The sequence below is a fragment of the Heterodontus francisci genome, chromosome 37, assembly GCF_036365525.1.
Source record: "Heterodontus francisci isolate sHetFra1 chromosome 37, sHetFra1.hap1, whole genome shotgun sequence".
NCBI lineage: Eukaryota > Metazoa > Chordata > Chondrichthyes > Heterodontiformes > Heterodontidae > Heterodontus > Heterodontus francisci.
The window spans coordinates 6,253,754-6,280,536 of record NC_090407.1 but is presented as its reverse complement, the minus strand read 5'-3'; the positions used below and the strand labels follow the sequence as shown (position 1 = coordinate 6,280,536).

Here is a 26,783-nt window from a genome sequence, read left to right as displayed (position 1 = left end):
GTTTCTGCTGTTAAAAATTGGTGGAATGCATGCATACTTGGCAAATATTGTACATTTAAATTAAGTTGGGTTGGAGGGGAGGGGAAGAGAGAGGCAGAGTATGAAGTAAAGGATCCAGGCATCAAGTGGTGAACTTTGCAGTTTATTTTGCACATCAGAGACTCAAAGTACTTGCAGCAAAAACTAGTTTTACAAGAATAAACGATCTTTAGCTAAGGAGATATTAATTATCTGAACATCAATACTACCGGGTCAGTGGATAGTGGAGGTCATCCTCCAAACTGATAGCTTATACAATAAAACCGTTAAAGTATTTACATGTTTTTGTGCGTGTACACTGTAGAATGATTTGATGCCAAACCTGTAATGATACCAACTGACTTGCCCGTTTAATCCAATGGTTTTGCTATTTTCAGCACAAAATCTTTTTGTAAGCTTTGTGTGCAAGAGATAAGTGTCTGTGTTGTAAATGCACGAGTAATGATTTCCTCTGCTGTAGCTATTTGCTTTGCCAATCCTTTTATCAGATAGTAACTTAACCAGAACTGCTACTCTGTTTCCTTATTGTCATTAATACTACACTGATGGTGGTTTTTAAAGTCTCACTGGGGTTCCGTTGTATGACCAAAAAGTCCTATGCACCCTGGAGTTCACTTTCTGTAGACATTACAATGTGAGTGGCCAAATATTTTAGGAAGCACTTACTCTGGTTCACCCTGCACATTCAATGAACAGAATCTAATAAATTGAATATGCAGTTGCATGAATTACAGAAAAGTTAATTCCGATATTGTATCTTTATACTCAATACAGAGTGTTTATAAAGTCTTCATGCAACTTTAAACTTTAATATCTTGATGGAGGGAAATTCTAAATGGCATTATGAAAGCATAATTCATAATTTTTAATGCTAATGTTCATGAAATCACTTAGCAGTAACTGGAGAATGCTTTGAACGATATATTACAAAAGATGGCGCATATATTGAAAGCCTATAAATTTGAACTGTCTTGTGTTTAAACTTTCAGATTTACACTTTCATATGCTGTTTGCAGCTTGCGTCTATCTTGTATACGTCCAAAGTTGTTGTTGTTTAAAATTGCACAAGGACTTTACAAACACTCTGTATTTATTACCATGCACACATATATGATTCTTGTTTGTTCTGTTTACAACTACTCTTATCAAAATCAGAATGCACTGTTTTAGAACTACCATCTAGTGTGCATGTGCATTCCACAACCCTGTCTCGTGTGTCTTACGTCTTTCCTTTCCTCTTTCTCTTTTTTCCCCCTTTTCCCTTGGTCTGCTCCACCTCTTACTCAGATTTGAAAGAGATACAGAACAGTAAGCATAAGTACAAACTAGCTTCAGGAAATCAAAGACCTGGCCATTTCTCCACAGCACCCGTGGGTTCACTGACCGCTTCCCCATCCTCGTCTTCACTGATCAGCCAGGCAGGCATTCAATCAGTGACCAGCCTGCAAGAGAGAATAATGTCAACTCCAGGTGGTGAAGAGGCTATTGAACGCTTAAAGGTATGTGCTTAATTAAACATTCTTGTGTTTTAACCATGCCAGTTTGAATCAGGATACTTCCAAAATTGCATCCAACCTAGATTTCAGTTTGTATCAGTTAGGATAAAAACATTTTTGTGTTGGACTTCGAATCTTGGACACAAAAAGTCATTGTATGTAATTTTGATCTGGAGCTTATTACATATTTAACATTTGTGCATTTTAACAGTTTACTTTCAATCTGCTGATACGCTTTGGGCAAAGTTGGCCATTCACCCAACCCCTCGAGCCTGTTCCACCATTTATTGAGATCGTGGCTGATCTGTGACCTAACTCCATAAACACTCCTTTGTTCCATATCCCTTAATATCTTTGGTTAATAAAAATATGCCCTATCTGTCCTCCTTAACATCTTGAAAACTTGGATCAAATTGCCCCTTGACCTAAATTCCAGGGAGTACAACCCACTTTGTCTAATCTCTCCTTGTAATTTAACTCTTGGTGTCCAGATACCATTTTGGTAAATCAATGTTGCACTCCCTCCAAGGCCAGTATATCCTTCTTAAAGTCTGGTGCCCAGAACTGCTCTCAATACTCCAGGTGTGGTCTAAACAGGGCTTTGTAGAGCTGATATCATAATTTTTTTCATTATTGCACTGGTATATCATTTTGCATGATGCATTCTGGTAAAGGTGCCTGATTGTGATCATTACTGCAGTTGTGTGTTTCCTTGTCATTGGATTATCTGTAGAAAACTTCAGAGCACAGGCCAGTCATAGAGCTGTCCTTGATCCCAGAAAGGATTGCACAAATTAGCTTGCCTATGGAAATAGGGAGAAAGTCAATTTCTCAACCGTGCCCAGGGCATTAGAAGATTTTTTTCAAATGAGTTACCTGTTAAATATAATGAAGTAGCTGTGTTTCATTATTCTTTTAAAATAAACTTCTCCCTGAATGAAACATGAAGTTAATGTTTTCAGGTATTTTGACTAACTTTTGCCTCTTACAGCTGTGTAAAAGCTGGTGTCAGATCTAAAGTAACTGATATTAGCCAGGTTATATAAGCAGAAATACTGGAAATACTCAGGTCAGGCAGCATCTGCAAAGAGAGAAACAGGGTTAATGGTTCAGGTCTGTGACGCATTGGTTGTAATCTTTGAAAATTCCCTAGATTCTGGAAAGATCCTAGTAGATTGGAAAATCACAAAACCCTTATTCAAGAAAGGAGGGAGACAGAAATCAGGAAACTATAGGCCAGTCAGCCTAATGTCTGTCATTGGGAAAATGCTGGAATCCATCAATAAGGAAATAGTAGCAGGACATTTAGAAAATCATAATGCAATCAAGCAGAGTCAACAAGGTTTTCTGAAAGGGAAATCGTGTTTGACAAATTTATTAGAGTTCTTTGAGGATGTAACGAGCAGGGTGGATAAAGGGGAACCAGTAGATGTAGTGTATCTGGATTTCCAAAAGGCTTTTGATAAGGTGCCACATGAAAGGTTTCTGCACAAGATAAAAGCTCATGTGTTGGGGTGATATAGGGATAGTATGGATACTGGATTGGCTAACTAACAGGAAAAAGAGAGTCAGGATAAATGGGTCATTTTCAGGTTGGCAAACTGTAACTAGTGGAGTGCCACAGGGATCAGTGCTGGGGCCTGAACTATTTACAATCTATATTAATGACTTGGATGAAGGGACAGAGTGTATTGTAGCCACATTTGCTGATGATACAAATTAGATGGGAAAGCAGGTTGTGAGGATAACAGAGTCTGCAAATGGGTATAGATAGGTTAAGTGAGTAGGCAAAAATTTGATAGCTGGAGTATAATATGAGAAAATGTGAGGTTATTCACTTTAGTAGGATCCCCAAGGACACATTGTACAGCGAGCTCGCCACTGGTATCAGACCTACCGGCCGTCCATGTCTCTGCTTTAAAGACGTCTGCAAATGCGACATGAAGTCCTGTAACATTGATCACAAGTTGTGGGAGTCAGTTGCCAGTGATCGCCAGAGCTGGCGGGCAGCCATAAAAGCGGGGCTAAAGTGTGGCACATCGAAGAGACTTAGCAGTTGGTAGGAAAAAAGACAGAATCGCAAGGGGAGAGCCAACTGTGTAACAGCCCCGACAACCAATTTTTTCTGCAGCGCCTGTGGAAGAGTCTGTCACTCTAGTATTGGCCTTTATAGCCACTCCAGGCGCTGCTCCACAAACCACTGACTACCTCCAGGCGCTTACCCATTGTCTCACGAGACAAGGAGGCCAAAGAAGGATGAATAGAAAAGCAGAATATTATTTAACTGGAGAAGGCAAATGAAATGTTAGCCTTTATTGCAAGGGGGATGGAATATACAAGTAGGGAAGTCTTGCTACAGTTGTACAAGGAGTTGGTGAGCCCGCACCTCGAGTACTGCATACACTGCATACACCTTATGTAAGGAGGGATATACGTGCATTGGAAGACGTTCAGAGAGGGTTCACTAGGTTGATTCCTGGGATGAAGGGGTTGTCTTATCAGGAAAGGTTGAGCAGGTTGGGTTTATATTCATTGGAGTTTATTAGAATGAGCGGTGATCTTATTAAAACATATGATTTTGAGTGGGCTTGACAGGGTAGATGCTGAGAGATGTTTCCCCTCATGGGGAATCTGGAACTAGGGGGCACAGTTTGAGAATAAGGGGTCTCCCATTTAAGAGGGAGATGAGGAAGAACTTCTTCTCGAGGATCAGCAATCTTTTGGAATTCTCTATCCCAGAGAGCAGTGGAGGCTGGGGTCGTTGAATATATTCAAGGCCAGATTGGACAGATTTCTGATCTACAAGGGAGTCAAGGGTTATGGTGAACAGGCAGGAAAGTGGAGTTGAGGACGTGATCAGATCAGCCATGATCTTAATGAATGGTGGAGCAGGCTCCAGGGACCAAATGACCTACTCCTGCTCCTATTTCTTATGTCCTTTCAGGCAACGCAACAATATTTGATATTTTAATGAACTTTGGCATATGTATAATTTTAAATCTTTTGTCATGCAGGGTTCTGGAAAGCTCCTGCACTATCAGTGCACTCTTGTCACTTGAAATTTGAAAGGGTTATCAATTTAATGTCCTTTTTTGAAGCTGTTCTAAATTAAGAAATATTTCTTGTGTAATTGAACCAGCAAATCTTGCAGGCCATCATTTTAGGCAGTGGGCTCCAGTTGCCTATTAAATGTCATTTAGTCCTTAATAAAGATAAGTGGAAATAAGTTCCCATTACACCGCCCGAGCTGTTTCTGTTGTGTTTCATCCATTGAATACAAAATCTAAAGTCTCCAGGCACTGATGTTTCTCTCTCTCTGGTAAAATTGTGTAAATCGATATTGCAAGGAGGAAAGTAGATCTTCTATGTAAAATTTCCCTCACTGCTGAAGGGCCCAAATAAATGTTTGCATTCTGTTTCAGATCCTGGCTTGATGACCCGCAGGGTCTCTGTTACAGGAAGTGAAGTTGATATAAGTAGGAAAGTATGCAGCGTGTGAAATGTTTTTAGTGAGCACACTCTACAAGTTGGAACATTTACATACGGTTAATAAAGCATATGGGATCCTGGGCTTTATAAATTGAAGCATATCATACAAAAGCAAGTAAGTTATGATAAACCCTGTATAAAACACTGGTTCAGCCTCAACTGGAATATTGTGTCCAATTATGGACACCGCCCGTTAGGAAGGGGATGAAGGCATTAGAGAGGGAGCTGAAAAGGTTCATGAGAATGGTTCCAGAGATGAGAGACTTCAAGTTACCCCAATAGATTGGAGAAGCTGAGGCTGTTTTCCTGTGAGAAGAGAAGATTAAGAAGAGATTTGATAGAGGTGTTCAAAATCATAAGGTTTGTGGACAGAATAGATAGAGAGTAACCTGCTAGCGGAAGGGTTGAGAACCAGAGGACTCTGATTTAAGGTGAATGGCAAAAGAAGCAATGGTGACGTGAACTTTTTTAACACAGCAACAAGTGGTTAGGATCTGGAATGCAGTGCTCGAGTGTGGTGGAGGTAGATTTAATCAAGGCTTTAAAAAGAGAATTGGATAATTATCTGGAGAGAGAAAATTTGCAGGGCTGCAGGGAAAAGGCGAGGGAGTTGGACTAGGTGAGTTCTTGCAGAGAGCTGGCATGGACATGATGGGCTAAATGGTCTCCTCCTGTGCTATAACCATTCTATACACGTGGGTATTGTTTTTTCTGCTATAATTTACTGCATTAAAAGTCCCTTAAGTACTGTACCCTTGTTTTTTTTTCTGTTATATCTTTTTTCACAGCATTGCAATACAGACCACATTGTACATCATGCAACAATGTTAACTTGTATTCAAAAATATTTTAGCATGGACGATTTGTTTCAGTTGACTTTTTAGCTCCAATATACGTTATTGTATAATCTGTATTCAGTGTTGCTTGAGGCAGCAATTTAGCTGGGGCGAAATGGATCTAATGGATGCAAGAAAGCATTTAGATAGACCCAGCTAAGTATAAGCTAAGAAGCTGTTTCCCGTGGTTGGCGAGTCTAGAACTAGGACGCGGTCTCAGGATAAGGGGTCAGCCAGTTAGGACTGAGATGGGGAGAAGTTTCTTCACCCAAGGATTGTGATTGTTTGAGATTCTCTATCCCAGATAGCTGTGGATGCTCAGTCGTTGATGGATTCTTGGACATGTGGGGATAGGACAGGAAAGTGGAATTGAGTTAGATAATCAGCCATAATCTTAGTGAATGGTGGAGCAGACTTGAGGAGCTGTATGGCCTACTCCATCTCCTATTTAATATGTAAAACAGAAGGGAATGCAATGGATTGTGAATGGGAGAATCTGGCTGCAAAATTAGGGAGATGGCTAAGTTCTGAAGTTGCCAAAGTCATTGTTGATATGAAGGATTGCAGAGTGCTCGCGGCTAATATCAGTTGGGTTTATTATAAACACTGAAATGTAAGTTAGCTGTTTCAGACGTTCTCCAGGTAAGTATTCTAAGTCGAAGGGAGGGGGAAAATTATGTTGCATAACATTGTAGAGCTGAGAGGAATTATAGGCTAGAATCTGATATTTAATCTGATCATTTACTTGTACAGGGCTCATTTTGTTTGTTTAGCTGTTAAAGTAGACAGTATTTTTGCTATATATTGTAATGCTATCCGTACATTTAGCAGAACCGGGCATGAGAAGCCAACTTGGCTGATTTTGGTCAGTTGTCAGCAGGGCTGCTACTTGTGGGATGTAACCAGGTTGTTGGGGAGGGGACGGGGCAGGGGAGCAGCTCGTACACCCCACTCAATTGTTAACCTTGAAGTACATGAAGAAATTTGAATCAAATCGATGTGCCACCAATGTTTAGCATTTGGAGTAACATATCAAATCAAATCAGCCATATCATCAGGTTGGTTATCTGAAAATGAAAATAGCTAAAGATTTTGGGCGGGACAAAATATTTTGTTTTATGCCAGTGTCCCTTAGTATAGTAGATTCTGGAATTTGACTATGTTGGGAGGTGCAGGGCAAGGAGTACATGATTCTCTGCAATTGCTGCCCAATAGCCATTTTCAAACACAGCAGCGCTGGAGGTGTTCAGTGGAGGTTACATGGGTGTGCTGCAGGATATGGGTGGAGCGTAGAGTGGAAACTGGATTGAGATAAATTGATTTCCATTGTAGCATTCTCTATACTTCAATCAGGGAACTGTCAAACTCTAAGCTGAATGACCTGGCAGGGACTACTTAACTGAAAAGGAATTCTGTAAAAGAAATGGTACTGGTATTTTTATTGGCTTTCCATTAATGTAAAAGACTCATAACTCATAGTTGCCTCTAGTGAAAGAATACCTGGCAGCCATCACTGGTTAGCGACTATCTCGCTAAGAAGTAAATGGTCCTTTGAAATCTTAATGTGACCTTTAGATTAGTTGCAAGAATGCATGTCTGCTAACCAGTAAATGGTCATTTTGATTTCCACCTGAGTGCTCACTGCTGGGTGATGGAAACTGTCACGTCGAAGAAATGTATTTTTAACAGCTGAATACACACACTTTTTGTGAAATTTCTAGCTGTCGCCCACATCCTTTCTGTACAGCTGTAACCATGTCTTTATATGACTAACGCTTATAGTGGGAACAATGCTGAATAGGGTATTTAGTCGTGAATCACTGTAGTGTTACTCTCATAATGGTCACTTCAAAAATAATTACACCTACATTGATCTTTGAAAGCTCAAAGTGTGATCATAGGGAACAATGGGTTGGCATGCTTACAGAATGATAAAATACTGAAATAATAATGGACCTGCCTACTCCTCTGTTACTGTAGTCGTTTTATATCTAGAATATAAAGTATTTGGTTAGCGGGAATAAGGAGAATTGTGGCACACTATGTTATTACCAATGTGCTGGCTTGACACACTTTCCTTCAGTTTCTGATGGATGAGTGAAGGTGACATTGCTGATCCAGAATTGGGCTGCTGCTCTTGTGTGCAGTAAATGTGTTTAGAAACCTGGGTGAAGAGATACTGAGAGGAGGCTTAGCAACTCCCATAAGAAAAGAAAGATTACTTCAAGTTACAAATAGCAAAGGCAAATCCTTGCAAGGTATTTCCAGCCTGCCCTGATAGGAAGTGGCCAAATGTCATGACATAAGAGGGGCAAGGCAAGAATTCGCTTTTTAAAAATAATATACAGGCCTAGCAAGTTTTCCCTTCTCTAGGACCAGGTTTCAAGCCTGGTGTCCACTTGGCTCAGTGATGGCACTCTCCCCTTTGAATCAGATTGAGAGTTCCAGCCCCACTCCAAATACCTGAGCACATAGTCTAGGCTGACTATTTAGTGCAGTACTGAGGGAGTGCTGCATTGTTGGAGGTGCCATCTTTTTTGGATGAGACACAAAACCTAGGTCCTGTCTGCCTGCTTAGATGTGTGTAAAAGATGCTATGGTACTATTTAAAGCAGATGAGGGGGGGAGTTCTAATATCTTGAACAATATCCTTCAAACAATGCTGCCAAAACACAACTGGCCATTTGTCTCATTGCTGTTTGTGCAACCTGCAGTGTCCAGATTGGGTGGCATGTTTGCCTACATAATGGTGACGACACTTCAATAATGTAAATAATTGGCTGTGCCATATTTTGGGATGACCTAAAGACATGCAAACTTGTCAGTTCATTCATTCATTCATTCATTCCTCCTTTCTTAGCCTGGTTTGATGAAATGGTTTGTGTGTGTTTGTGTATCTGTGAGTGAGTTTGAGCAATATCAGTCCAATTCTTTGTGGCTGTTCGTCCGTAGTTGTTTTCTGTAAGTTGATAGAAATTGCTGTCCTCATTCGATACTAATGTCACTGGTAGTTGAATGAATTTTGTTTAAGTTAACATTATATGATGACTAGTCTGACTAGGACCCAAATCTTAACATTTCTAGGGCAGGGTGAGATACCTGTACTTAGTCTTTGTTTGCAGTGTGCTGCATATTAGTTTTATAAGTATTGGCATGTAAGTGTTTTGTCCAGCTGTAAAGTATGGGACTGTCACAGACTCCTAATCACAAACATCACTCTATTCTGTGTTAGTGAGCTATTGCTAACCCTTTCCCTGCATCTTTGCAAAATGGTTCACTGCAGTATTTAGCCAGAAGAAAGGATGCAATTGTTTTGGGACTCGAGGGTTTCTTGATATCTTTAGTTTTTATTCCCCTTCCCCAATGACATATTAGAGTACTAAAGTGCTTTATATATCACATAGAAAGAGTAGTGTTCGGATGATGCTGCCGTTAATATTGGTTACCACAGCAACTAAAGAGACCATGCCTTGTAGTCCCTTGATAGTGAACCTGTCATTGCATGATGTCATTTCACTGGAAGATGAAAATAACATTTCAAGGCAGATGTAAATTAAAATTAGAGGCAGACTATTGCATGTTTATAACTTAAAGTACTATAAGGCCATATAAAAGAAAATGATTTACAGTTATGATTTAATGGCCTCCTCTCCGTGCATCTTTGTAGTTATGTATCATGCACTAAATTTACATTTCTCATGTTTATGTAATACATGTTAAATTCTGAAACATGGGCATAATGAGTTCCTTGTAACCAATATGCTGGCACACTCAGTAATTAAGGTGAGCCAAGTGTAACATGCACAGAATTGTTTTAAGTGCAAAGCGTTAAAAGGGAGCAGCTAAAATCCATACTTCAGATAAATTTAGTGTAACATTTAAACACACTGCACTTAAATAAGGTGGCAATAATCTGATAGCCATTTCAGCGCTTAGCTGAACCCCCAGTGCTAACCAAACATTGAAGTCCTAGTCCATGTCATTGTCACTTCATGGCTCGATTTTGTCAAAATTTCTTAACGCATTTGCTCCCATGTTCCCCTCCCCCCCCCAACCCCACAACCCTGGGTCAACCCTCCATTCCAAGTTAGAGCAGCTCCTTTAAAATGCCACGGCCTGCACTCCCTCCCACAACGAAGTCCCGATCGAGCTTACATTGTTCACATCCTCCCTACAAGTGCACTCTGCTCCCTGAGTGTTAACTACTGCTTGTTCCCCACTGCCACTGGGTGCCAATTGTCCAGGGAGCACAATTCTTCCTCTTTCCCTAGTTTCCTCTGCCTTGTTTTCCTCCTTCCGTGCTTTGTAAAAATAAAAACCCTCCTCAAAACCCTTCCCATTGCCTGTGGTTGTGACCTCTCCCTCCTCCCATTACCTTAAACATCTGCTTTCCCTTTTTCCTGCTGTTAATTTTTTTCCCACAAGATACTTAGATATGTTTCCAGCAGGTATCCATTATGCAAATTCAAATTGTTGTGTATATTTGGAATTTTATTTTTTTGTCTCCCCCAGCCTCTCATTAGTTTTTAATGTTTTGTTGGGGCATGTTTGAGTTTTCTAAAGTATCTGTTTCTTTGATCTTAATTATTTATTCCATTGAGAACTTGTACTGTAATTATTCACTGGTAGGAAATTCATCAACAGTTACTCATGCTTAAGGCTTCTATTCCACACATTCCCTTGAAAATAACCTGTCTCATGTGAGTACCATATGGTGGTTTTATGTTCCACATTTCCCCATTTCCTCCTATGTTGGCTTTACCGCTCCGCCCCCCTGCACCCCCTCACCCGCCTCCTAATTAGCAGAAAGAAGACTGAACTTTTATTTCTCCTTCAGACGTTTCTGATAGACTTGTGACTGTTGTTTGTGTTGGGCATTATTAATTCACCGGGGAAACGGATACTTCTCATTCTGTAACTGTGGACTGGCTACAATATTGTTGTCTAATCGCTGCGTAGAATAAAAACTCTGAGCTTTCTTTATATTGAGCAGGCAAAGATGGACATGAATGTACCAAGGCTAGATGTCTCACTGATCCTGGTGATTGCTGAGAGTGCAGGAAGACTTTTCTCTTGTATTGGCCTGCCAAACTCTTTTTCATATTTCTGCACTACTTATAACAAAGTCCATTGATAACTGGCAGTCGACCTTCCTGTCATTAGTTGCATTCAGCAGATATGCTGTCTTGAAGCTTTCGTCCTCTGCTTAGAGTAGACCTGTCTAAAATATTTGTCAGTTCTAGGTTTTCTTTTCTACTTAGTGAAAAGAAAGTAAGTGATTGCAACTGATGAGCAAGGCTGTACCCATAACATTTAGATTTTAGAGATACAGCACTGAAACAGGCCCTTCGGCCCACCGAGTCTGTGCCAACCATTAACCACCCATTTATACTAATCCTACACTAATCCCATATTCCTACCACATCCCCACCTGTCCCTATATTTCCCTACCACCTACCTATACTAGGGGCAATTTATAATGGCCAATTCACCTATCAACCTGCAAGTCTTTTGGCTGTGGGAGGAAACCGGAGCACCCGGAGGAAACCCACGCAGACACAGGGAGAACTTGCAAACTCCACACAGGCAGTACCCGGAATTGAACCCGGGTCGCTGGAGCTGTGAGGCTGCGGTGCTAACCACTGCGCCACTGTGCCGCCCTGGGTGTTTAAAAATGATATCCACCAGCACATTTGTGAAAGAAGGAGCTTGCATTTAGTGCTTCATGGCCCATCAGTTCTTTTGAAGTGTAGTCATGTTAGGTAGGGAAGTGATAGAGTGGGGCCATGTCCATTTTGTAAAGGGACTCCTGCACAGGAGGTGTGATCATGTGGCAAACACCTATTTAGTGCTATTTGATGTGCACCTTTATCAGAGAAAAGCAGCTCACCAGAAGTACAGGAAGAATTATGCAAGAGTACAGTCCCCTATTGAAGAAATGTTGAAGATCCCCCTGAAACCTTGTGCTCAGCATTAAGAGAATTGCACCATTTGGAGATGAAGTAGCAAATTATTTTGATGGAAATGTCAGAAGAACTAAACCACAAGGTCCTTTCACTTTTCTGGAACAAGCTAGTGGCTGAAGCAGGATGTGTTGGAAATGCACAGTGGTCTGGTCATCATCTGAAAGTAAGGTAGGTTGATGCTTTAGGGCCCTATAGAATACCTCCTTGATTCAGCTGATTGGTTGTGTTTTGGAATTTATGGCAGTTTAAGCAGTGAGTGTAATCTCTTCCTGGGATGAAACCTGAAGCTTTTAACTGGTGGATCGGATGCCAATCTAAGATGGGAGCTTTCTTCCTGAAAGTGTTCCAGTTGGCCTGGTAATCCAACCAAAGCTTCCGCTCATATTCATTTCAAGATAGGAGTGAAAGGCAGCTTTTATCATTGGTATTTCCCAGTGAACAACTGTAGCCAAAAGGGTTTTCTTTGAAGTATTTCTATTCAAGAGGCACTTGATAGTCAATCTTGCCTGCAGGAGGTTGCTCTTACCCAGATTTGTCAAGCTGACAAACTCATTTAATTCTTTAAAACTTTTTACATCTCTTCCGTGAAGTAACACCAATGGAGCCTTCAGTTCAATGACTCTACCCTAAACTGCACAATTGGGTTAAGGTGGCTCTTGGCGGTAATGCTTTTCACAAGCAATATTTAAGGGGTGCTGAAGTTTGAAGAATTATTTTAGAGCAAGCTTGCAGTATTTGTCTGCCTAGAGTTTAGAGATGAGGTTGAGTATGAAGTGGTTTGGTCTAACTAGTTGACAAATTATTTAAGGACGTTGAATTGGAATTTAATCTTTCCTAGATGATAGCTGCGTAATTCCAGTAATGCAGTCATAGTTTCTGATGGTTTATTGGTGTGATTCCATTTTTTATTTCAAAGGAAGTCCAGTATATGTTTTAAAATCTTCAGTATAAGTTGTGCAATAATGCAGAATGGCCAAAGAAAACCTCACTTGGAGTGTTCAGTTCATTGCCAGTTTTACATCAAAATGTAAAACAATCTGAAGATGGCCACAGTACTGTTTAAACAATTTGTTAATGGGACAAGCTCTTTCCACACAAGATCAGTGCTGGTAATAACTGCAACATCAGTCGTTGCCCATCAGCACCTGTTGTACATTTGGGCTATTGGGGTGAACTGAGTAAGAGTGCTGTCACCTGGATTGGATGTAGCAATGAGTAACTTATCAGTGCACAAACACGAGTTATTTGAGTTTGACACATTCTTTTCAAACATCAAAGCTGCAGTGTCACTTCCAACATGGAGCATTCACTTCATAAATATTAATTTGCACAGAATTTAAGGCAGTATTTAAGAAGTTCAAAATGTGGATTAGTGACATGCATTACTTCATATTTTCAGTAAAATTGAGCAATTTTTAAAAAATCCAACGAACTATGATGCAAGTGCATTGCAAAATATATTTGCTCATGAACTGTTGTTGCTTTCACGGTCGTTGAGCATAACTGCAATGAATTCTAGCTACATTGGATAGGAATATAAGTGGGAAGCACCAGGGATGGTGGTAGAATTGTGCAGCCTGTGCAATTGCACAGTCCCCTGAGCAGACCTAATGAATGTACTTTACATGATTGTAATAGCTGATCATTTTGACAACTGTTTTACATTACATATCACAAACGTGCCTTCTCTCAATCCTACGTATGCAGGGAGACTCAAACTAGCAGGTGGCAGATAACCGGGTACGAGAAAGTGATGGTGAGATTGGCCACTCTGATATATACCTAGACTTGCTGCTGGTGCACCTGTACAATGTCACAGAAAATTACTGAGGATAAACACCCTTTAACATCACTAGAGAGTAACTGAATTGTGTTGTATGAATTGGAGTAAAGTAATGCATTGCTTCAACTATATCCACGTTACTGAAAGGAAGAACGACTATACTGTTTGCCAGGTGATGTTCTGCAGGCACAGTGAGAGAGCTCAGTGCACACATGGTTAAAAAGGAAACTTGAGTGGGGATGGATTCTGGCCAAAATGTTTTATTTTGTCATGCATTTTAAAAGGTTTGCAACACCTGCAGTTTTTATTTGTTTATGCGAACAATCTGTTTTTGAGGACTGAGTATATAAACAGTTACAAGTTCTGAAAAAACTGTAACGCTGTTCAAGGTTGATAGGTCCTGATTTTTTTTTTAAATGATCAGCTGTTTTAACCATTTAGTGTACACTGCAAAATATAAATACCTGCACAAATTCCTTTCCCTCTCAACAGTTTTTTCTAACTATATCTATTATTAGGCTTGTTCACTTCAGTTGCAGGGCATCATCTGTCGATAGCATATGTCTATTTAGCTCAAAGTACAGAAAAGACACAATCTATCTGGAGTGGATTCCCATTGTGCGATTGGTGTTTCCCTCAAGGTAGCACCTTCCGGCAACTCCTGCAACCGAATAGGCCCCAGACGTATAGGCTTTCGTCTTTCCTCTGGACACTAGCCTGTGAGGTCGAGAGGGGGGTGCTGATGCTAGGCAAATCTGCACCTCCTAAAACCATGCCTAGGTTCCTAGTATTACAGAGAATTGGGGTGGAGAAGGAAAGATGCAGATTAGTTTAATCTCAAGTGTTATGTATTTTTTGACACTTGCACACACCCATATGGACTGCGAAAAGCTGCACCCACCCCTCACGCCACTCCCCCATCCCTGTTTTAATGCATTTTTAATCGTTAATCATTAGTATTAACTTATCAAAATGTGGTATGTGAGGAACAAATTTAGTTATCTACTGGCAGCAAGTAAGAAAAACCCTAGGGAACAAAGTTTCACAGTGATGTTTTACCAGCTTCTTTCCAATATCTTTCATGGAGATGTACAAACTCTGCATCAGTGCAACCATCGACTTTCCACGAACAACGGAAGATCTGCTCGGAACAAAAATAAAATCTAAGCAGGTCGTCAGTATATGGAGTTAGGTCGCAGATCAGCCACGATCTCCTTGGATGGCGAAGCAGGCTTGAGGGTCTAAATGGCCTACCTCTGTTCCTGTACGGTGGTTGTTTTCAGAATAAGTCGTCTTACCCACTTACAAGGGCAACTCTTGATATGTGCTATATATGCAGAGATTCCAATTTCATATTGTAATGAAAAGTCCCACCTATTGGTTCTATTTCATTATAGTATAAAGTATAGGAAGTTACTAAGGTGTATTAATCTCCAGTTTTAGGTTTTTAGTTATGCTGCCAATAAGTATTAATTTTTTAACGTTGTGTGGAGGGAACTTTTAAGCGAAGAACGTAATTTCATCCATACCTTTCATATGCTGAAAGTGTGAATCAATGGCGCTCAGCTCCAAGAATGAGATTCTTTTGGGTTCTTTTTTTCTCTCCTGTGACAGATTTGGTAATTAGAACTATTGTGACGTAATAAAACCTGAAAAAACAGGTGAAACTGTTTAAAGGTTGTGTTTTAAACACATCTGTCTTTTTGCAGGAATCAGAAAAGATCATTGCTGAGCTGAATGAGACCTGGGAGGAGAAGCTACGGAAAACTGAAGCAATTAGGATGGAGAGGTCAGGGTCTTTCTCCCTTCAAAACCTCTATTTCGGAGAGACTTTGCAAAAAGATGTTTCATTTGATCTTGTAGAACTTGCTGTAATTCAACTATTCAGCATCTCTATAAATACCGAACCTATGATATTCTGTTGTAGTTTAAAAATCTGAGTAAGTTGCACCAGTGTTCATCTATTTTTATAGTTGCTGTGCAGTTTTAACAAAAAAAAAGCTTTGCTTGCACCATGGTGCAAATCCTTTCCCTATGTGGTTCCTGACGCAAAAAATTAATTCTTGCAGCAGATCTTACATGTTTATGTTCTGCTGAAGTTTAAAAATATATTTTTGAGTGTTATTTATATGTAGATTTGACACTCTGCAAAGTATACTTTGGCTTTGCTCACTGATGCTGTGCAAGCAAATTTCATTCAATTTCAGTCATGCCATATCAACATTGCCCCAGCTATCTTCATGATAATGTACAAGAATGAGATAACACCAACATGCTGTACTAAGTCCAAATTGTTTTTTAGAAACTGACTTTGGCTTTGTGGTCGTGTACGTATAAAGTGACTAGCATCGTTCCCCCTCCCCCAAAATAATGCTATTAGTTACCCAGCCACAGTGGATGCTTATCCATAGTGGTTAGAGAGTAAAATTGACAACAAGCAGATGGTACCTTTAATTAAAAACCCAAAACTGTTCTTTTACCAGGATGTTGATTATATCACATGTTCTCTCACGATCGGCGTCACTGAAACTGAGAGATCCTTCACCCAGTGGTCTGGACAATGGGCTACAATTTGGGCAGATTTTGATGTCAGTGAGCGAGCCTCTGTATAGAAAACAGTTTTTAAAAAATGACCATCTTCAGTGAGCAAGCATTTTGACCACTTTTTGGAAGAGTTTATAATCAAGTCCTGAATCTTGCAGCTCATAGAGTCATAGAGAGATACAGCACTGAAACAGGCCCTTCGGCCCACCGAGTCTGTGCTGACCAATAATCACCCATTTATACTAATCCTACATTAATCCCATATTCCCTACCACATCCCCACCATTCTCCTACCACCTACCTACACTAGGGGCAATTTACAATGGCCAATTTATCTATCAACCTGTAAGTCTTTGGCTGTAGGAGGAAACCGGAGCACCCGGCGGAAACCCACGTGGTCACAGGGAGAACTTGCAAACCCTGCACAGACAGTACCCAGAACCGAACCCGGGTCACTGGAGCTGTGAGGCTGCGGTGCTAACCACTGCACCACTGCACCACTGTGCCGCCCCAAACATTAGAGGGTGCACTGGTCCAGGCCTCTGGATTACTAGTCCAGTAACTTAACTACTATGCTATCATCTCTTGTCATCTCATGTTAAACTTGAGATCCTCTGCAATTGCAATTACAGTAGTTTAATTGCTGCAGTTACTTTTTTTATTTATAAAATTTGTCTAAGAAATACTTCATTGAGATTTATGGATGGGTTCTATGTGTCTACAACTACAGTAAATCCAAGTTGCTTTCCCTTTGTTTAGAGGGCATTGCTTTTACTGATGAATAGTGATTTTTTTAAAAGGTTTTTAAAATGCTCCTGAAATTCCCTATTTTGTTATCCATTCTTTTGTTTCATGTAATAAATGCAGCTGTTGGGGATACAAAACTAACATTTTTGCACATCTTAACATGTTGAGTTTTCCATTTGAAGCCGAAGTTGCCTTTTCAGTGAATCCTCAAACGCTTTCTCTGTTTTGCAAAGCTTCTGAGTTGTTTTCATTCAGTGCGTTGATCATTCTCATTTGTTGTGACACCATAATCAGAGCTGTTTGTTAAGCTGAGCTGAAACCATTCATTAGCAGCTGACTGGAATGACATTTCTCTAATTCTAGAGAGGCCCTTTTGGCTGAAATGGGCGTTGCTATACGAGAGGATGGTGGTACGTTGGGAGTATTCTCTCCGAAAAAGGTAGACCCCTTGTATAAAGCATTCTTTGTATGTGAAGCAAAAAGCTGACACAGATATAGAAAAGTTAATTACATGAGTACTTTCTTCGTGTAACTGTTTGCTTTTTAATTTTTCCTAAAGCTTTATTCTTTCCTCCTGAAGTCACAATTTTGGTTTCTGTCACTTGTCTACTTGTATATCATGGTTACATTGTGCACACCATTCATACTCCTGCTGTACATTTTGTGTTTAAAACTTGCACTGGTGTACACTGGCCAAAACTCAAGGTATTAGAAATTCTTACAGCATTTTATAATTGCATTTATATAACACTGCAAAGTACTCTTGAAACTTCTGTATTTTGCACCATGAATTATTCCAAAGTTTATTGGAAGTATTTGGTTGTCTTGTTTGTCAAATATCTTCATAAACACCCAGGAATAGTAGTGTTCCACTTGTATTGGGGATTTCTTTTCCATGTTTGATGCCTATTCTTTTTGGTTAGACTTTTTTACTGAAATGCTAGCATTGGAGGCAATTCAGAGAAGGTTCTCTCAGATGAAGGGGTTGTCTTAGGAGGAAAGGTTGAGCAGGCTGGGCCTATACTCCTTGGAGTTTAGAAGGAAGAGAGGTGATCTTATTGAAACATAAGATTTTTGACTGGGCTTGACAGGGTAGATGTTGGAAAAAATGTTTCCCCTCGTGGGGAAATGTAGAACTAGGGGCACAGTTTCAGAATAAAGGGTCAATCAGGGGGAATTTCTTCTCAGAGTTGTACATCTTTGGAATTCTCTACCCCAGAGAGCAGTGGATGCTAGGCCATTGAATATATTGAAGGTTGAGTTAGACAGATTTTTGATCTACAAAGGATTCATGGGTTATGGGGTGCAGACAGGAAAGTGGTGTTGATGCCACTATCATATCAGCTATGATCTTAAATGGCTGAGCAGGTTTGAGGGGCCGAATGATCTACTCCTATTCCTTGTGTCCTTATAAAATTAACACTTCCTAGACATTGATGAAGCACATGTACTTCTATCGTAACTGATGGTGCTGTTGGTGGAAGACTGGATTACTTTGAGTGGAACTGACCCAAAATATGCAAGTTATAGAGCAACTTTTCAATTATATGCATCATTAGTAATGTAGTGTGAAAAAGATGGACAGAAATTTCATTTTTTTCTAAATTTTATTTAAAATTCAAATGTGCAATAAATACACTTTTGTTCCCATGGTGAGAATGCTTTAGGGTCTGTTCTGCTATTAATGGCACTTCATTCTTGTGACTTCTAAATATCTGAACTTTAGGGTAGGTAAGTTGTGCAGGACATTTTAACCATTTCGACAAGTAATAGGAAATGGTATTGTCGGCACTTTTTAATCTTTCCTGTTAGCATGGAATTATAAAAATAGTAACATTTTTTTTCTTTAAAACCATAATTATCTTGAGTGTAAAGGCAGGACAGGAACTTAAGCCATTTATGTGCACACCAGTGTAAAGCCATTTAATTATTTTTTGTCATTGTTGCATTCGTAAACCTTATATTTTCATTCCTGTTTTCTATCATCGCATCCTGTTCAGATTTACAACCGGACATCATCTGAGTTGTTTGAATCAGATGAAATGTCTACTCCTAAAAAGGTTGGTTAATGACATTAAGTTCATGAGTCTGAGACTAAATTGTGGTAAAACTCTCAGTGACAATGCCTTTTGTGAAAAAGCTTTATTGAGTTGGTAAGCTGAAAAGAATATACACTTTTACCCTTTCAGTCAAAGCCACACTTTTTTGTGCTCTTGTCCTCTATTTTGATAAGCAGGCAGTGGCAAATGAGTTATGAACATCTGCTTAGTTTCCAATATAATGGTTTTCCAGTTTATGTTATCCATTTACTATACTCCTGTGCTTAAATACTCAGTTCTGAGCCCTGTGTTTTCCCCTCAACGACATGGGCATCATAATTTTTGGATGCCAGCTAAGGTGTTGAGTGTGTCAGTGGAAGCGTAGAGTTTCTACTGCCATTAATGAAATGACTCAGAAATGGGCTGTAGATGTTGCCAGGGAGTCGTTTGATCTGGGAAATAGTGAACTTTCACACCTGAATACAGCTGTACTGTTGGCTGCCAAGTTCAGATGGTGAGAGGTTACCTCCTGTGTAGGTAGCCTTGAACCATTCTCCTGACTGAATTATAGCACTGTACATGTGATACTATGTATCATTACGAGGTGCCAATGTGACAGGCCCATTGGGTGATGACATGGTCACCTTTCTTATAAATTCAGCTAACAGTTTGCACTTTCTCAACTTCAATGTGCCTAAAATGGCCAGCTTTTTTTCTGAGTACAGGATTCTCTTTTTCTCTCATTTCCTGTTCCTTTAATAGAATATGATGACAAAACTCTCTGGCCTTTTGAAAGCCCGATTTACTTTTTGCTGCCAACAGAGCTGAAGGCTAAAACAAAAACAAGAAATGCTGGATTCACTCAGCAGGTCTGGCAGCATCTGTGGAAAGAGAAGCAGAGTTAACGTTTCGGGTCAGTGACCCTTCTTCGGAACTCAGAGCTGAAGGCTATGTTGAAATTGTCTGTAGCAGTAGTCTCATCATTTGGCAGAACAGAAGAGAGAACGGATTCCTAGTAGGAAAGTCAGATTATTTGGCCGTTTCTTCATTGCTCAAGGGCGGCACAGTGGTTAGTACCGCAGCCTCACAGCTCCAGCGACCCGGGTTCAATTCTGGGTACTTGCGGAGTTTGCAAGTTCTTTCTGTGACCGCGTGGGTTTTCGCCGGGTGCTCTGGTTTCCTCCCACAGCCAAAGACTTGCAGGTTGATAGGTAAATTGGCCTTATAAATTGCCCCTAGTGTAGATAGGTGGTAGGGGAATTGAGGGAAGGTGGGGATGTGGTAGGGAATATGGGATTAATGTAGGATTAGTATAAATGGATGGTTGATGGTCGGCACAGATCCAGTGCTGTATCTCTTTTTTTAAAAAAAATTGCGGAATCTGAATTGCCATGAGTAATATGGACAAGTCAAACAGATTCTGTTGTGAAGTAATTGACAGAAAATTGAAATTGAAATTTGGCCTTTTTTCCAAAGCAATTCCTTCCTGTATTTTTAAATGTTAATGCAGAAAGGTATGCACTTGATTTAGAACCAGAAAAGGGAACTTTAAAAGATGCAAGACTTTGACGTTTTGCCCTGAATGCTACTTTGTGTGCTGTCATTTTTAAAAAAGAGTAAATCTTAATTTTAGCATCTTGGAATTCCTTTTCTGGCCTTTTTAGGGAAAAAAAGACCTTTGATCGAATTATTTACAAAGAACTTAGTGTGCTAGTCAGTCAATTGCATTGAACAAGGGAATCAATAACAACTTGCATTTAAATAGCGTCTTTAATGTAGAAAATGTCTTATCTTAATGTCCCATGGTGTTTCACAGGAGTGTTATCAAACAATATTTATCACCGAACCACGTAAGAAAATATTAGGTAGGTTTTAAGGAGCATCTTAAAGGAGGTGAGAGAAGCGGAGAGGTTTAGGGAAGGGATTCCATAGTTTAGGACATAGGCAGCTGAAGGCGCAGCCGCCAGTGGTGGAACAGTTAAAATTGGGGATGCTCAAGAGGCCAGAATTGGAGAGGAACGAAGGTATTCTGGAGGACTGTCAGACTGGAGGAGGTTACAGAGATGGGAAGGACCATGGACAGATCTGAAAATGATGAGAATTTTAAAATAGAGGCGTTGCTTAACTGGGACCCAGTGTAGGTCAGCGAGCCCAGGGGTAATGGGTGAGCTGGACTTGGTGGGAATTAGGATACGGGCAATAGAGTTTTAGACGAGCTCAAGTTTCTGTAGGGTGGATGATGGGAGGCCAGCTAGGAGAGGATTATAATAGTCCGGTCTAGAGGTGACAAAGGCATAGATGAGGATTTTATCAGCAGATGAGCTGATGCAGAGTTGGGTGATATGGAATTGTAAGTAAGTGGTCTTGGTAATGGAGCCATTCCCATTCAATACAACAAACATTACAGGAGATGTATTTAAATCTATCCGTGACACCCTTTTGGGTAAATTCCCATGGTTACGCTGATGCTTTTGTAGGTGTGCAACGATCCGATTTCTATGAGTAAGCCTGTATACGTGACTAGGGAAATAAAGATTTTTTTTTTTTTTAGTGAATGGGGCTTATGGATGAAATTCTGTAAATGGCGAGTTGGTGGAGTGCATCATACAATTCATGCATCCTGATCAACTGATGGAAATGGATTAAGATTGACATTGTAGATCGTAATTGCATGCAGACTATATGATGCACTTTTATATTGAAGCAAACCAGAGGAAAATCTTGAAAGAAATTGCATGTCAATTTTAGCATTAAAGACTTGATATAGGATGTAAATTTATCATTCTCTTGCACATTCTGATTTTACCATTTTTTAAATATAGAAACCACATCCAAGGTGATTCTCAATTACCATTAAAATTTAAAATGGATGGAAATCGTAACATGAGTCAAACTGTTCTGAAGCAAATGCAATGATATTGGAGGTTGTTGTCTAATTTTCAACTATTGCCAAGTTAAAATTTAACTAATGGTGTGCTGAACAAAGTGGAAAATTGTGATTTGGTTAATGGCGAATCATCAAAGTGTAATCCGAATTGTGTTGCTTTGAGTTTAGAGGCTTCAGCCACTGAAGTGTAGAACATTTAGGAAATTTGTCACAACACGACGATTTGTTTCAAGTCTCATGAACTCAAATGATTTTTCAGTTGTAAATTCTGTGCGGTCTAATTTCGTCCTACACTAACTACTTTGTGTTTCTTGTTTAATGTAATTCATGGTTCTCTTCACTTGTTACCCATTTTGTTGAAGCGTCTTCCTCGTGTGTCTTCTTACACTCATGCTTTTTCTGTCACCTTTTACTTTTGCATTTCTGCTTCCTGACACCTTATTGCTTAGATTTTGACTCCAAGGCCATGTGATCTTTTTGCTGACTCCTATGGTGTGTTCTCTCCAAAGAAGGTTGGTATATATAATAGCATTGGGATTATGGTGGTAAATGGTCTTTTTATAATGCTTGGTGCTCATGTTAGTATTAAAATGTTGCATATACCAGTATTTAATCTGTTATGTCCACAGGAGACGTATTTCAGTCTGCTGATTCCAATTTTCACCCCTGGAATACCACTTGTCATTGCACTACCCTCCTGCAATCAGGCAGTCTGGGTTGTGGATGGGACTACAAAATAAGTAATATCACTCTTCAGTTAGCTAACAGTAATGATTCAAAAAGGGCAACTTGTAACCTGTAATAATTTAAATTTAGAGGCAGTTTGTGAACATGTCTCCTGGTATTGCTGTTCTGAATAGACTGAAAATCTAGCTGTCTCGTGGAATATTTCGGGAGGCTGTTAGGCTCTTGCATTGTAGGTCAGTTTTGCTCCCTCCCATTGTAATATCTTACTTCCATGAAGTGCTTAATCTTGGTGCCTGCTTCCTGATTGTTCAGATGAAAGGTCATCGATCTGAAACGTTAACTCTATTTCTCTCTCCACAGATGCTGCCAGATCTGCCGAGTATTTCCAGTGTTTTCTGTTTTTATTCCTGATTATTTATATTTGCTGAGTTAAGGCCAAGCGAATGATTTTTTTAAAAAAGCCATGAGACCCAAAGACCCAATTCTCTGATGTGTAGTTTAATGCCGAAGCGATTTAAACGCTGAACCATTTTTCAGTAAAGATCAAATTGAACTAAACATGATCAAAGCAAAAGCAAAATATTGCGGGTGCTGGAAATCTGAAATAAGAACAGAAAATGCTAGAAATACTCAGTGGGTCAGGCAGCATCTGTGGAGAGAGAAACAGAATTAATGTTTCAGGTTCTGACGAAAGGTTATGACCTTTTCATCTGATGATCAAAGCAAGACTTTTTGCCTTTTAATTGTCAATTTTAAAACTGACAATTACTGTTACATCCTGTTCTTTCATCTCCAGGAGCTGGGTTCAATTCCTGTCCAGACTGATGGAATGAAAGTTTTCTCTGGTTAGAAAAGTCCCACGTGAAAGTTTGGGTCTTCAAGCCTCAATTTCTAGCTGTGGCCATTGTTAATTGTTTTTTTGCCAAATTGAAAATTACTACACTGTAATCCTATTTCAATTCCATTTATTCAGCACTATGAGCAGTCCATCTTTGCTTAAAGTAAATATATTTAGTAGTCCCATAATTAAAACTGCCTTCACTGAGCTGTGGAATTGTATGGAGGTGCAGTGAGAAGTAGCAGCCATTGCAGATTATGTTCCTGATACTGTTATTTTCAATTTTACATTTTAAAAAATCAAATATGCAAGCTGTGACAGAGCTGAAAGTTTAAATGTGCTCTGACATATGATTTGTAATAGTTTTTGTTTGCAGTTGGCCTTCAGTTTTGACTTTGGAGGGGTTTAAAGGCGGTAGCCAAGCACTTCTGGAGCTAAGTAGGGTAACTTGACTGATGTGCTGAAGAATATGAAGCACTGCAATAGTCCCCATTAATAAAGTTTAAAAAAAAATCAATACAATGTAATTTTAAGGAAGATACAAATAGATATCCTATTTCTGGTAACTATTTTTGGTCATGAGGCTGACTGTAGTTGGCAATCAATTTTATTATTGTACCATTATCTGATAAACCTCACTCCTGAATATATTTCATATTCATTGGCAGTAGCTTGTCTGTATAAAGAATGGGTTTATAGCTAGGGGAGCCTATCGATATCATTATTTCAGTTCTCCCGATGCTCAGTAGCAACAGCCTTTTTGTATAGCACGCTTCTGTTGATAGAAATTTAATGCAAGCCTCTTGCATCTGGTCTTGTGTATCAAATAGCAAATTAGAAATTGCAGGTTTTCTCTCCCCAAACAAATTATTCTATTGAAGGTTGGTAGGTTCAATACATACTGACTACCTGTAACTCACCACAGTGACCATTGTTCATGTGAGTTTGGACAGAGTGACCATGAGACATTGGACTGTTGGGGGCTATTTAAAGCTCAATAATTTTGTGCCTGCAAGTGCATTTTTACAGAGGTCATTCATGTCATTGGAAGCTGGAACCTTGGTTTTCCGATCTTTTTGTTCTCCCTTCAATCCCCCCCCACCTCTTCCCCTTCGGATCCACCTGGACACACAGACCAGTTCTTGCATGTCAACTGCCTGGTTAACTAGGCACAGGCTAGGGATTGATGCAGGCACACCCCTGTTCATTTGCGGTGCAGACAATGGAGACCCCCCCCTCAGTGAACCAGTTGAGAGCATTTGATATTTTTAAAATTCACACTTGTTAAAGCTAAGGGTAATCCAAGGTTAAATGTGACCCAGATAAATCACTCATCTAAGTGCATTCATTGTACTTTCATACAGTCTCAAACAGTTTACTTAATGTAATGCTGTTTTGGGAGTTGGATTTGGATTTTGTGTTGCAACAAATAATGTGAATCCAGGCAGAATTTGCCAAAAAATTATTTATAAAGACTACAGATGTTAATTATACTGTTCTGCTGTTGTGTTTTTTTTTACTGTTCTCATTTTCTGTTAGACGCCACATCTTGTGAACCTCAACGAGGATCCTCTCATGTCAGAGTGTCTTCTTTACTACATCAAAGATGGCATCACAAGGTAACGAAATTAAATAAAAAGTCAAATCACTTTCAACAAGCTGTCAACCAATGACAGCCTGGGTTGCTGACTCTTGTTAACTTTATAAAGCTTGACAGTAATGGTTTTTTTTCTCATCAAAATGGGCTACCTGGATTTTGTTTGAAAGGTTAGATTTTTGTGACACTTAAGTTAAAATAGCTACAATATTTAGACATTTTGAAATCTAGTCTTTTCTGGAATTTACATAAATTAAGAATTGCAATTTCAGATATTTTAGTAGTTTGATGACCTTTAAATTCAACTCATCTGACTCGTAATATCATAACATTCTGACAACTGATAAACGTCTCATTGAAACCCAGTGCTTTTTTATTTATTCGTTTCATGGGATGTGGGTGTCGCTGGCCAGGCCAGCATTTATTGTCCATCCCTAATTGCCCTTGAGAAGGTGGTGGTGAGCTGCCTTCTTGAACTGCGGCAGTCCATGTGAGGTAGCTACACACACAGTGCTGTTAGGAAGAGCGTTCCAGGATTTTGACCCAGCGACAATGAAGGAACGCTGATATAGTTCCAAGTCAGGATGGTGTGTGGTTTAGAGGGCAACTTGCAGGTGGTGGTGTTTCCATGCATCTGCTGCTCTTGTCCTTCTAGGTGGTAGAGATCGAGGGTTTGGAAGGTGCTGCCTGAGTTGCCTTGGTGCATTGCTACAGTGCATTTTGTAGATGCTGCCACTGTGCATTGGTGGTGGAGGGAGTGAATGTTTGTGGATGGGGTGTCAATCAAGCGATTGCTTTGTCCTGGATGGTGTCGAGCTTCTTGAGTGTTGTTGGAGCTGCACCTATCCAGGCAAGTGGAGAGTAATCCATCACACTCCTGACTTGTGCCTTGTAGATGGTGGACAGGCTTTGGGGAGGCAGGAGGTGAGTTACTTGCCACAGAATTCCTAGCCTCTGACCTGCTCTTGTAACCACAGTATTTATATGGCTACTCCAGTTCAGTTTCAGGTCAATGGTAGCCCCCCAGGGTGTTGTTAATGGGGGATTCAGCGATGTAATGCCTTTGAATGTCAAGGGGTGATGGTTATTGTCTGACATGTGTGTGGCGCAAATGTTACTTGCCACATCAGTCCAAGCCTGGAAATTGTCCAGGTCTTGCTGCATTTCTACACGGACTTCTTCAGTATCTGAGGAGTTGCGAATGGTGCTGAACATTGTGTAATCATCAGTGAACATCCCCACTTCTGACCTTATGATGGAGAGAAGGTCATTGATGAAGTACTGAAGATAGTTGGCCTAGGACACTATCCTGAGGAACTCCTGCAGCGATTTCCTGGGACTGAGATGATTGACCTCCAACAACCACAACCATCTTCCTTTGCGCTAGATACAACTCCAACCAGTGGAGCGTTTTCCTCCTGATTCCCATTGACTCCAACTTTGCTAGGGCTCCTTGATGCCATACTCAGTCAAATGCTGCGTTGATGTCAACGGCAGTCACTCTCACCTCACCAATGTTCAGCCATTTAAAAATGTTTTAAACTGCACTTTATGTATCATTGGCAAAGCTTGGTGCTAAGGTCCTTTTGTCAAACTGTTCCATTAAAGGATATCAGTTCAACGTAGGAACAGGCATGGGCCGTTAGCCTCTCAAGCCTCTTCTACAATTCAACATGATCAGTGATCTGTGACATAACTTCATACAACCACCTTTGCCCAATTTCCTTTGATGCCTTTTTATCACACAAGTCTATCGTTCTCAGATTTAAAATTAATTAATGATTTAGCATCAATTACCGCTTGTGGAAGAGAGTTCCAAACTTCTATCACCCTTT

General features: G+C 40.0%; 1 protein-coding gene across 7 annotated transcripts in view; it reads left to right on the top strand.

The window, feature by feature from the left end:
• Positions 1–26,783, top strand: part of kif1b (kinesin family member 1B) — a 250,476-nt gene that overhangs the window by 91,457 nt on the left and 132,236 nt on the right. For 4 of the 7 annotated variants that reach the window (XM_068016948.1, XM_068016943.1, XM_068016941.1 and 1 more), the window contains exons 13-16: positions 1,327–1,538; positions 15,319–15,398; positions 17,264–17,339; positions 24,891–24,970. In XM_068016948.1, the coding sequence (XP_067873049.1) occupies positions 1,327–1,538; positions 15,319–15,398; positions 17,264–17,339; positions 24,891–24,970 (448 nt within the window). The remainder of the gene's footprint in view (positions 1–1,326; positions 1,539–15,318; positions 15,399–17,263; positions 17,340–24,890; positions 24,971–26,783) is intronic. The other 3 variants (XM_068016945.1, XM_068016944.1, XM_068016946.1) reach the window with 1 other exon arrangement.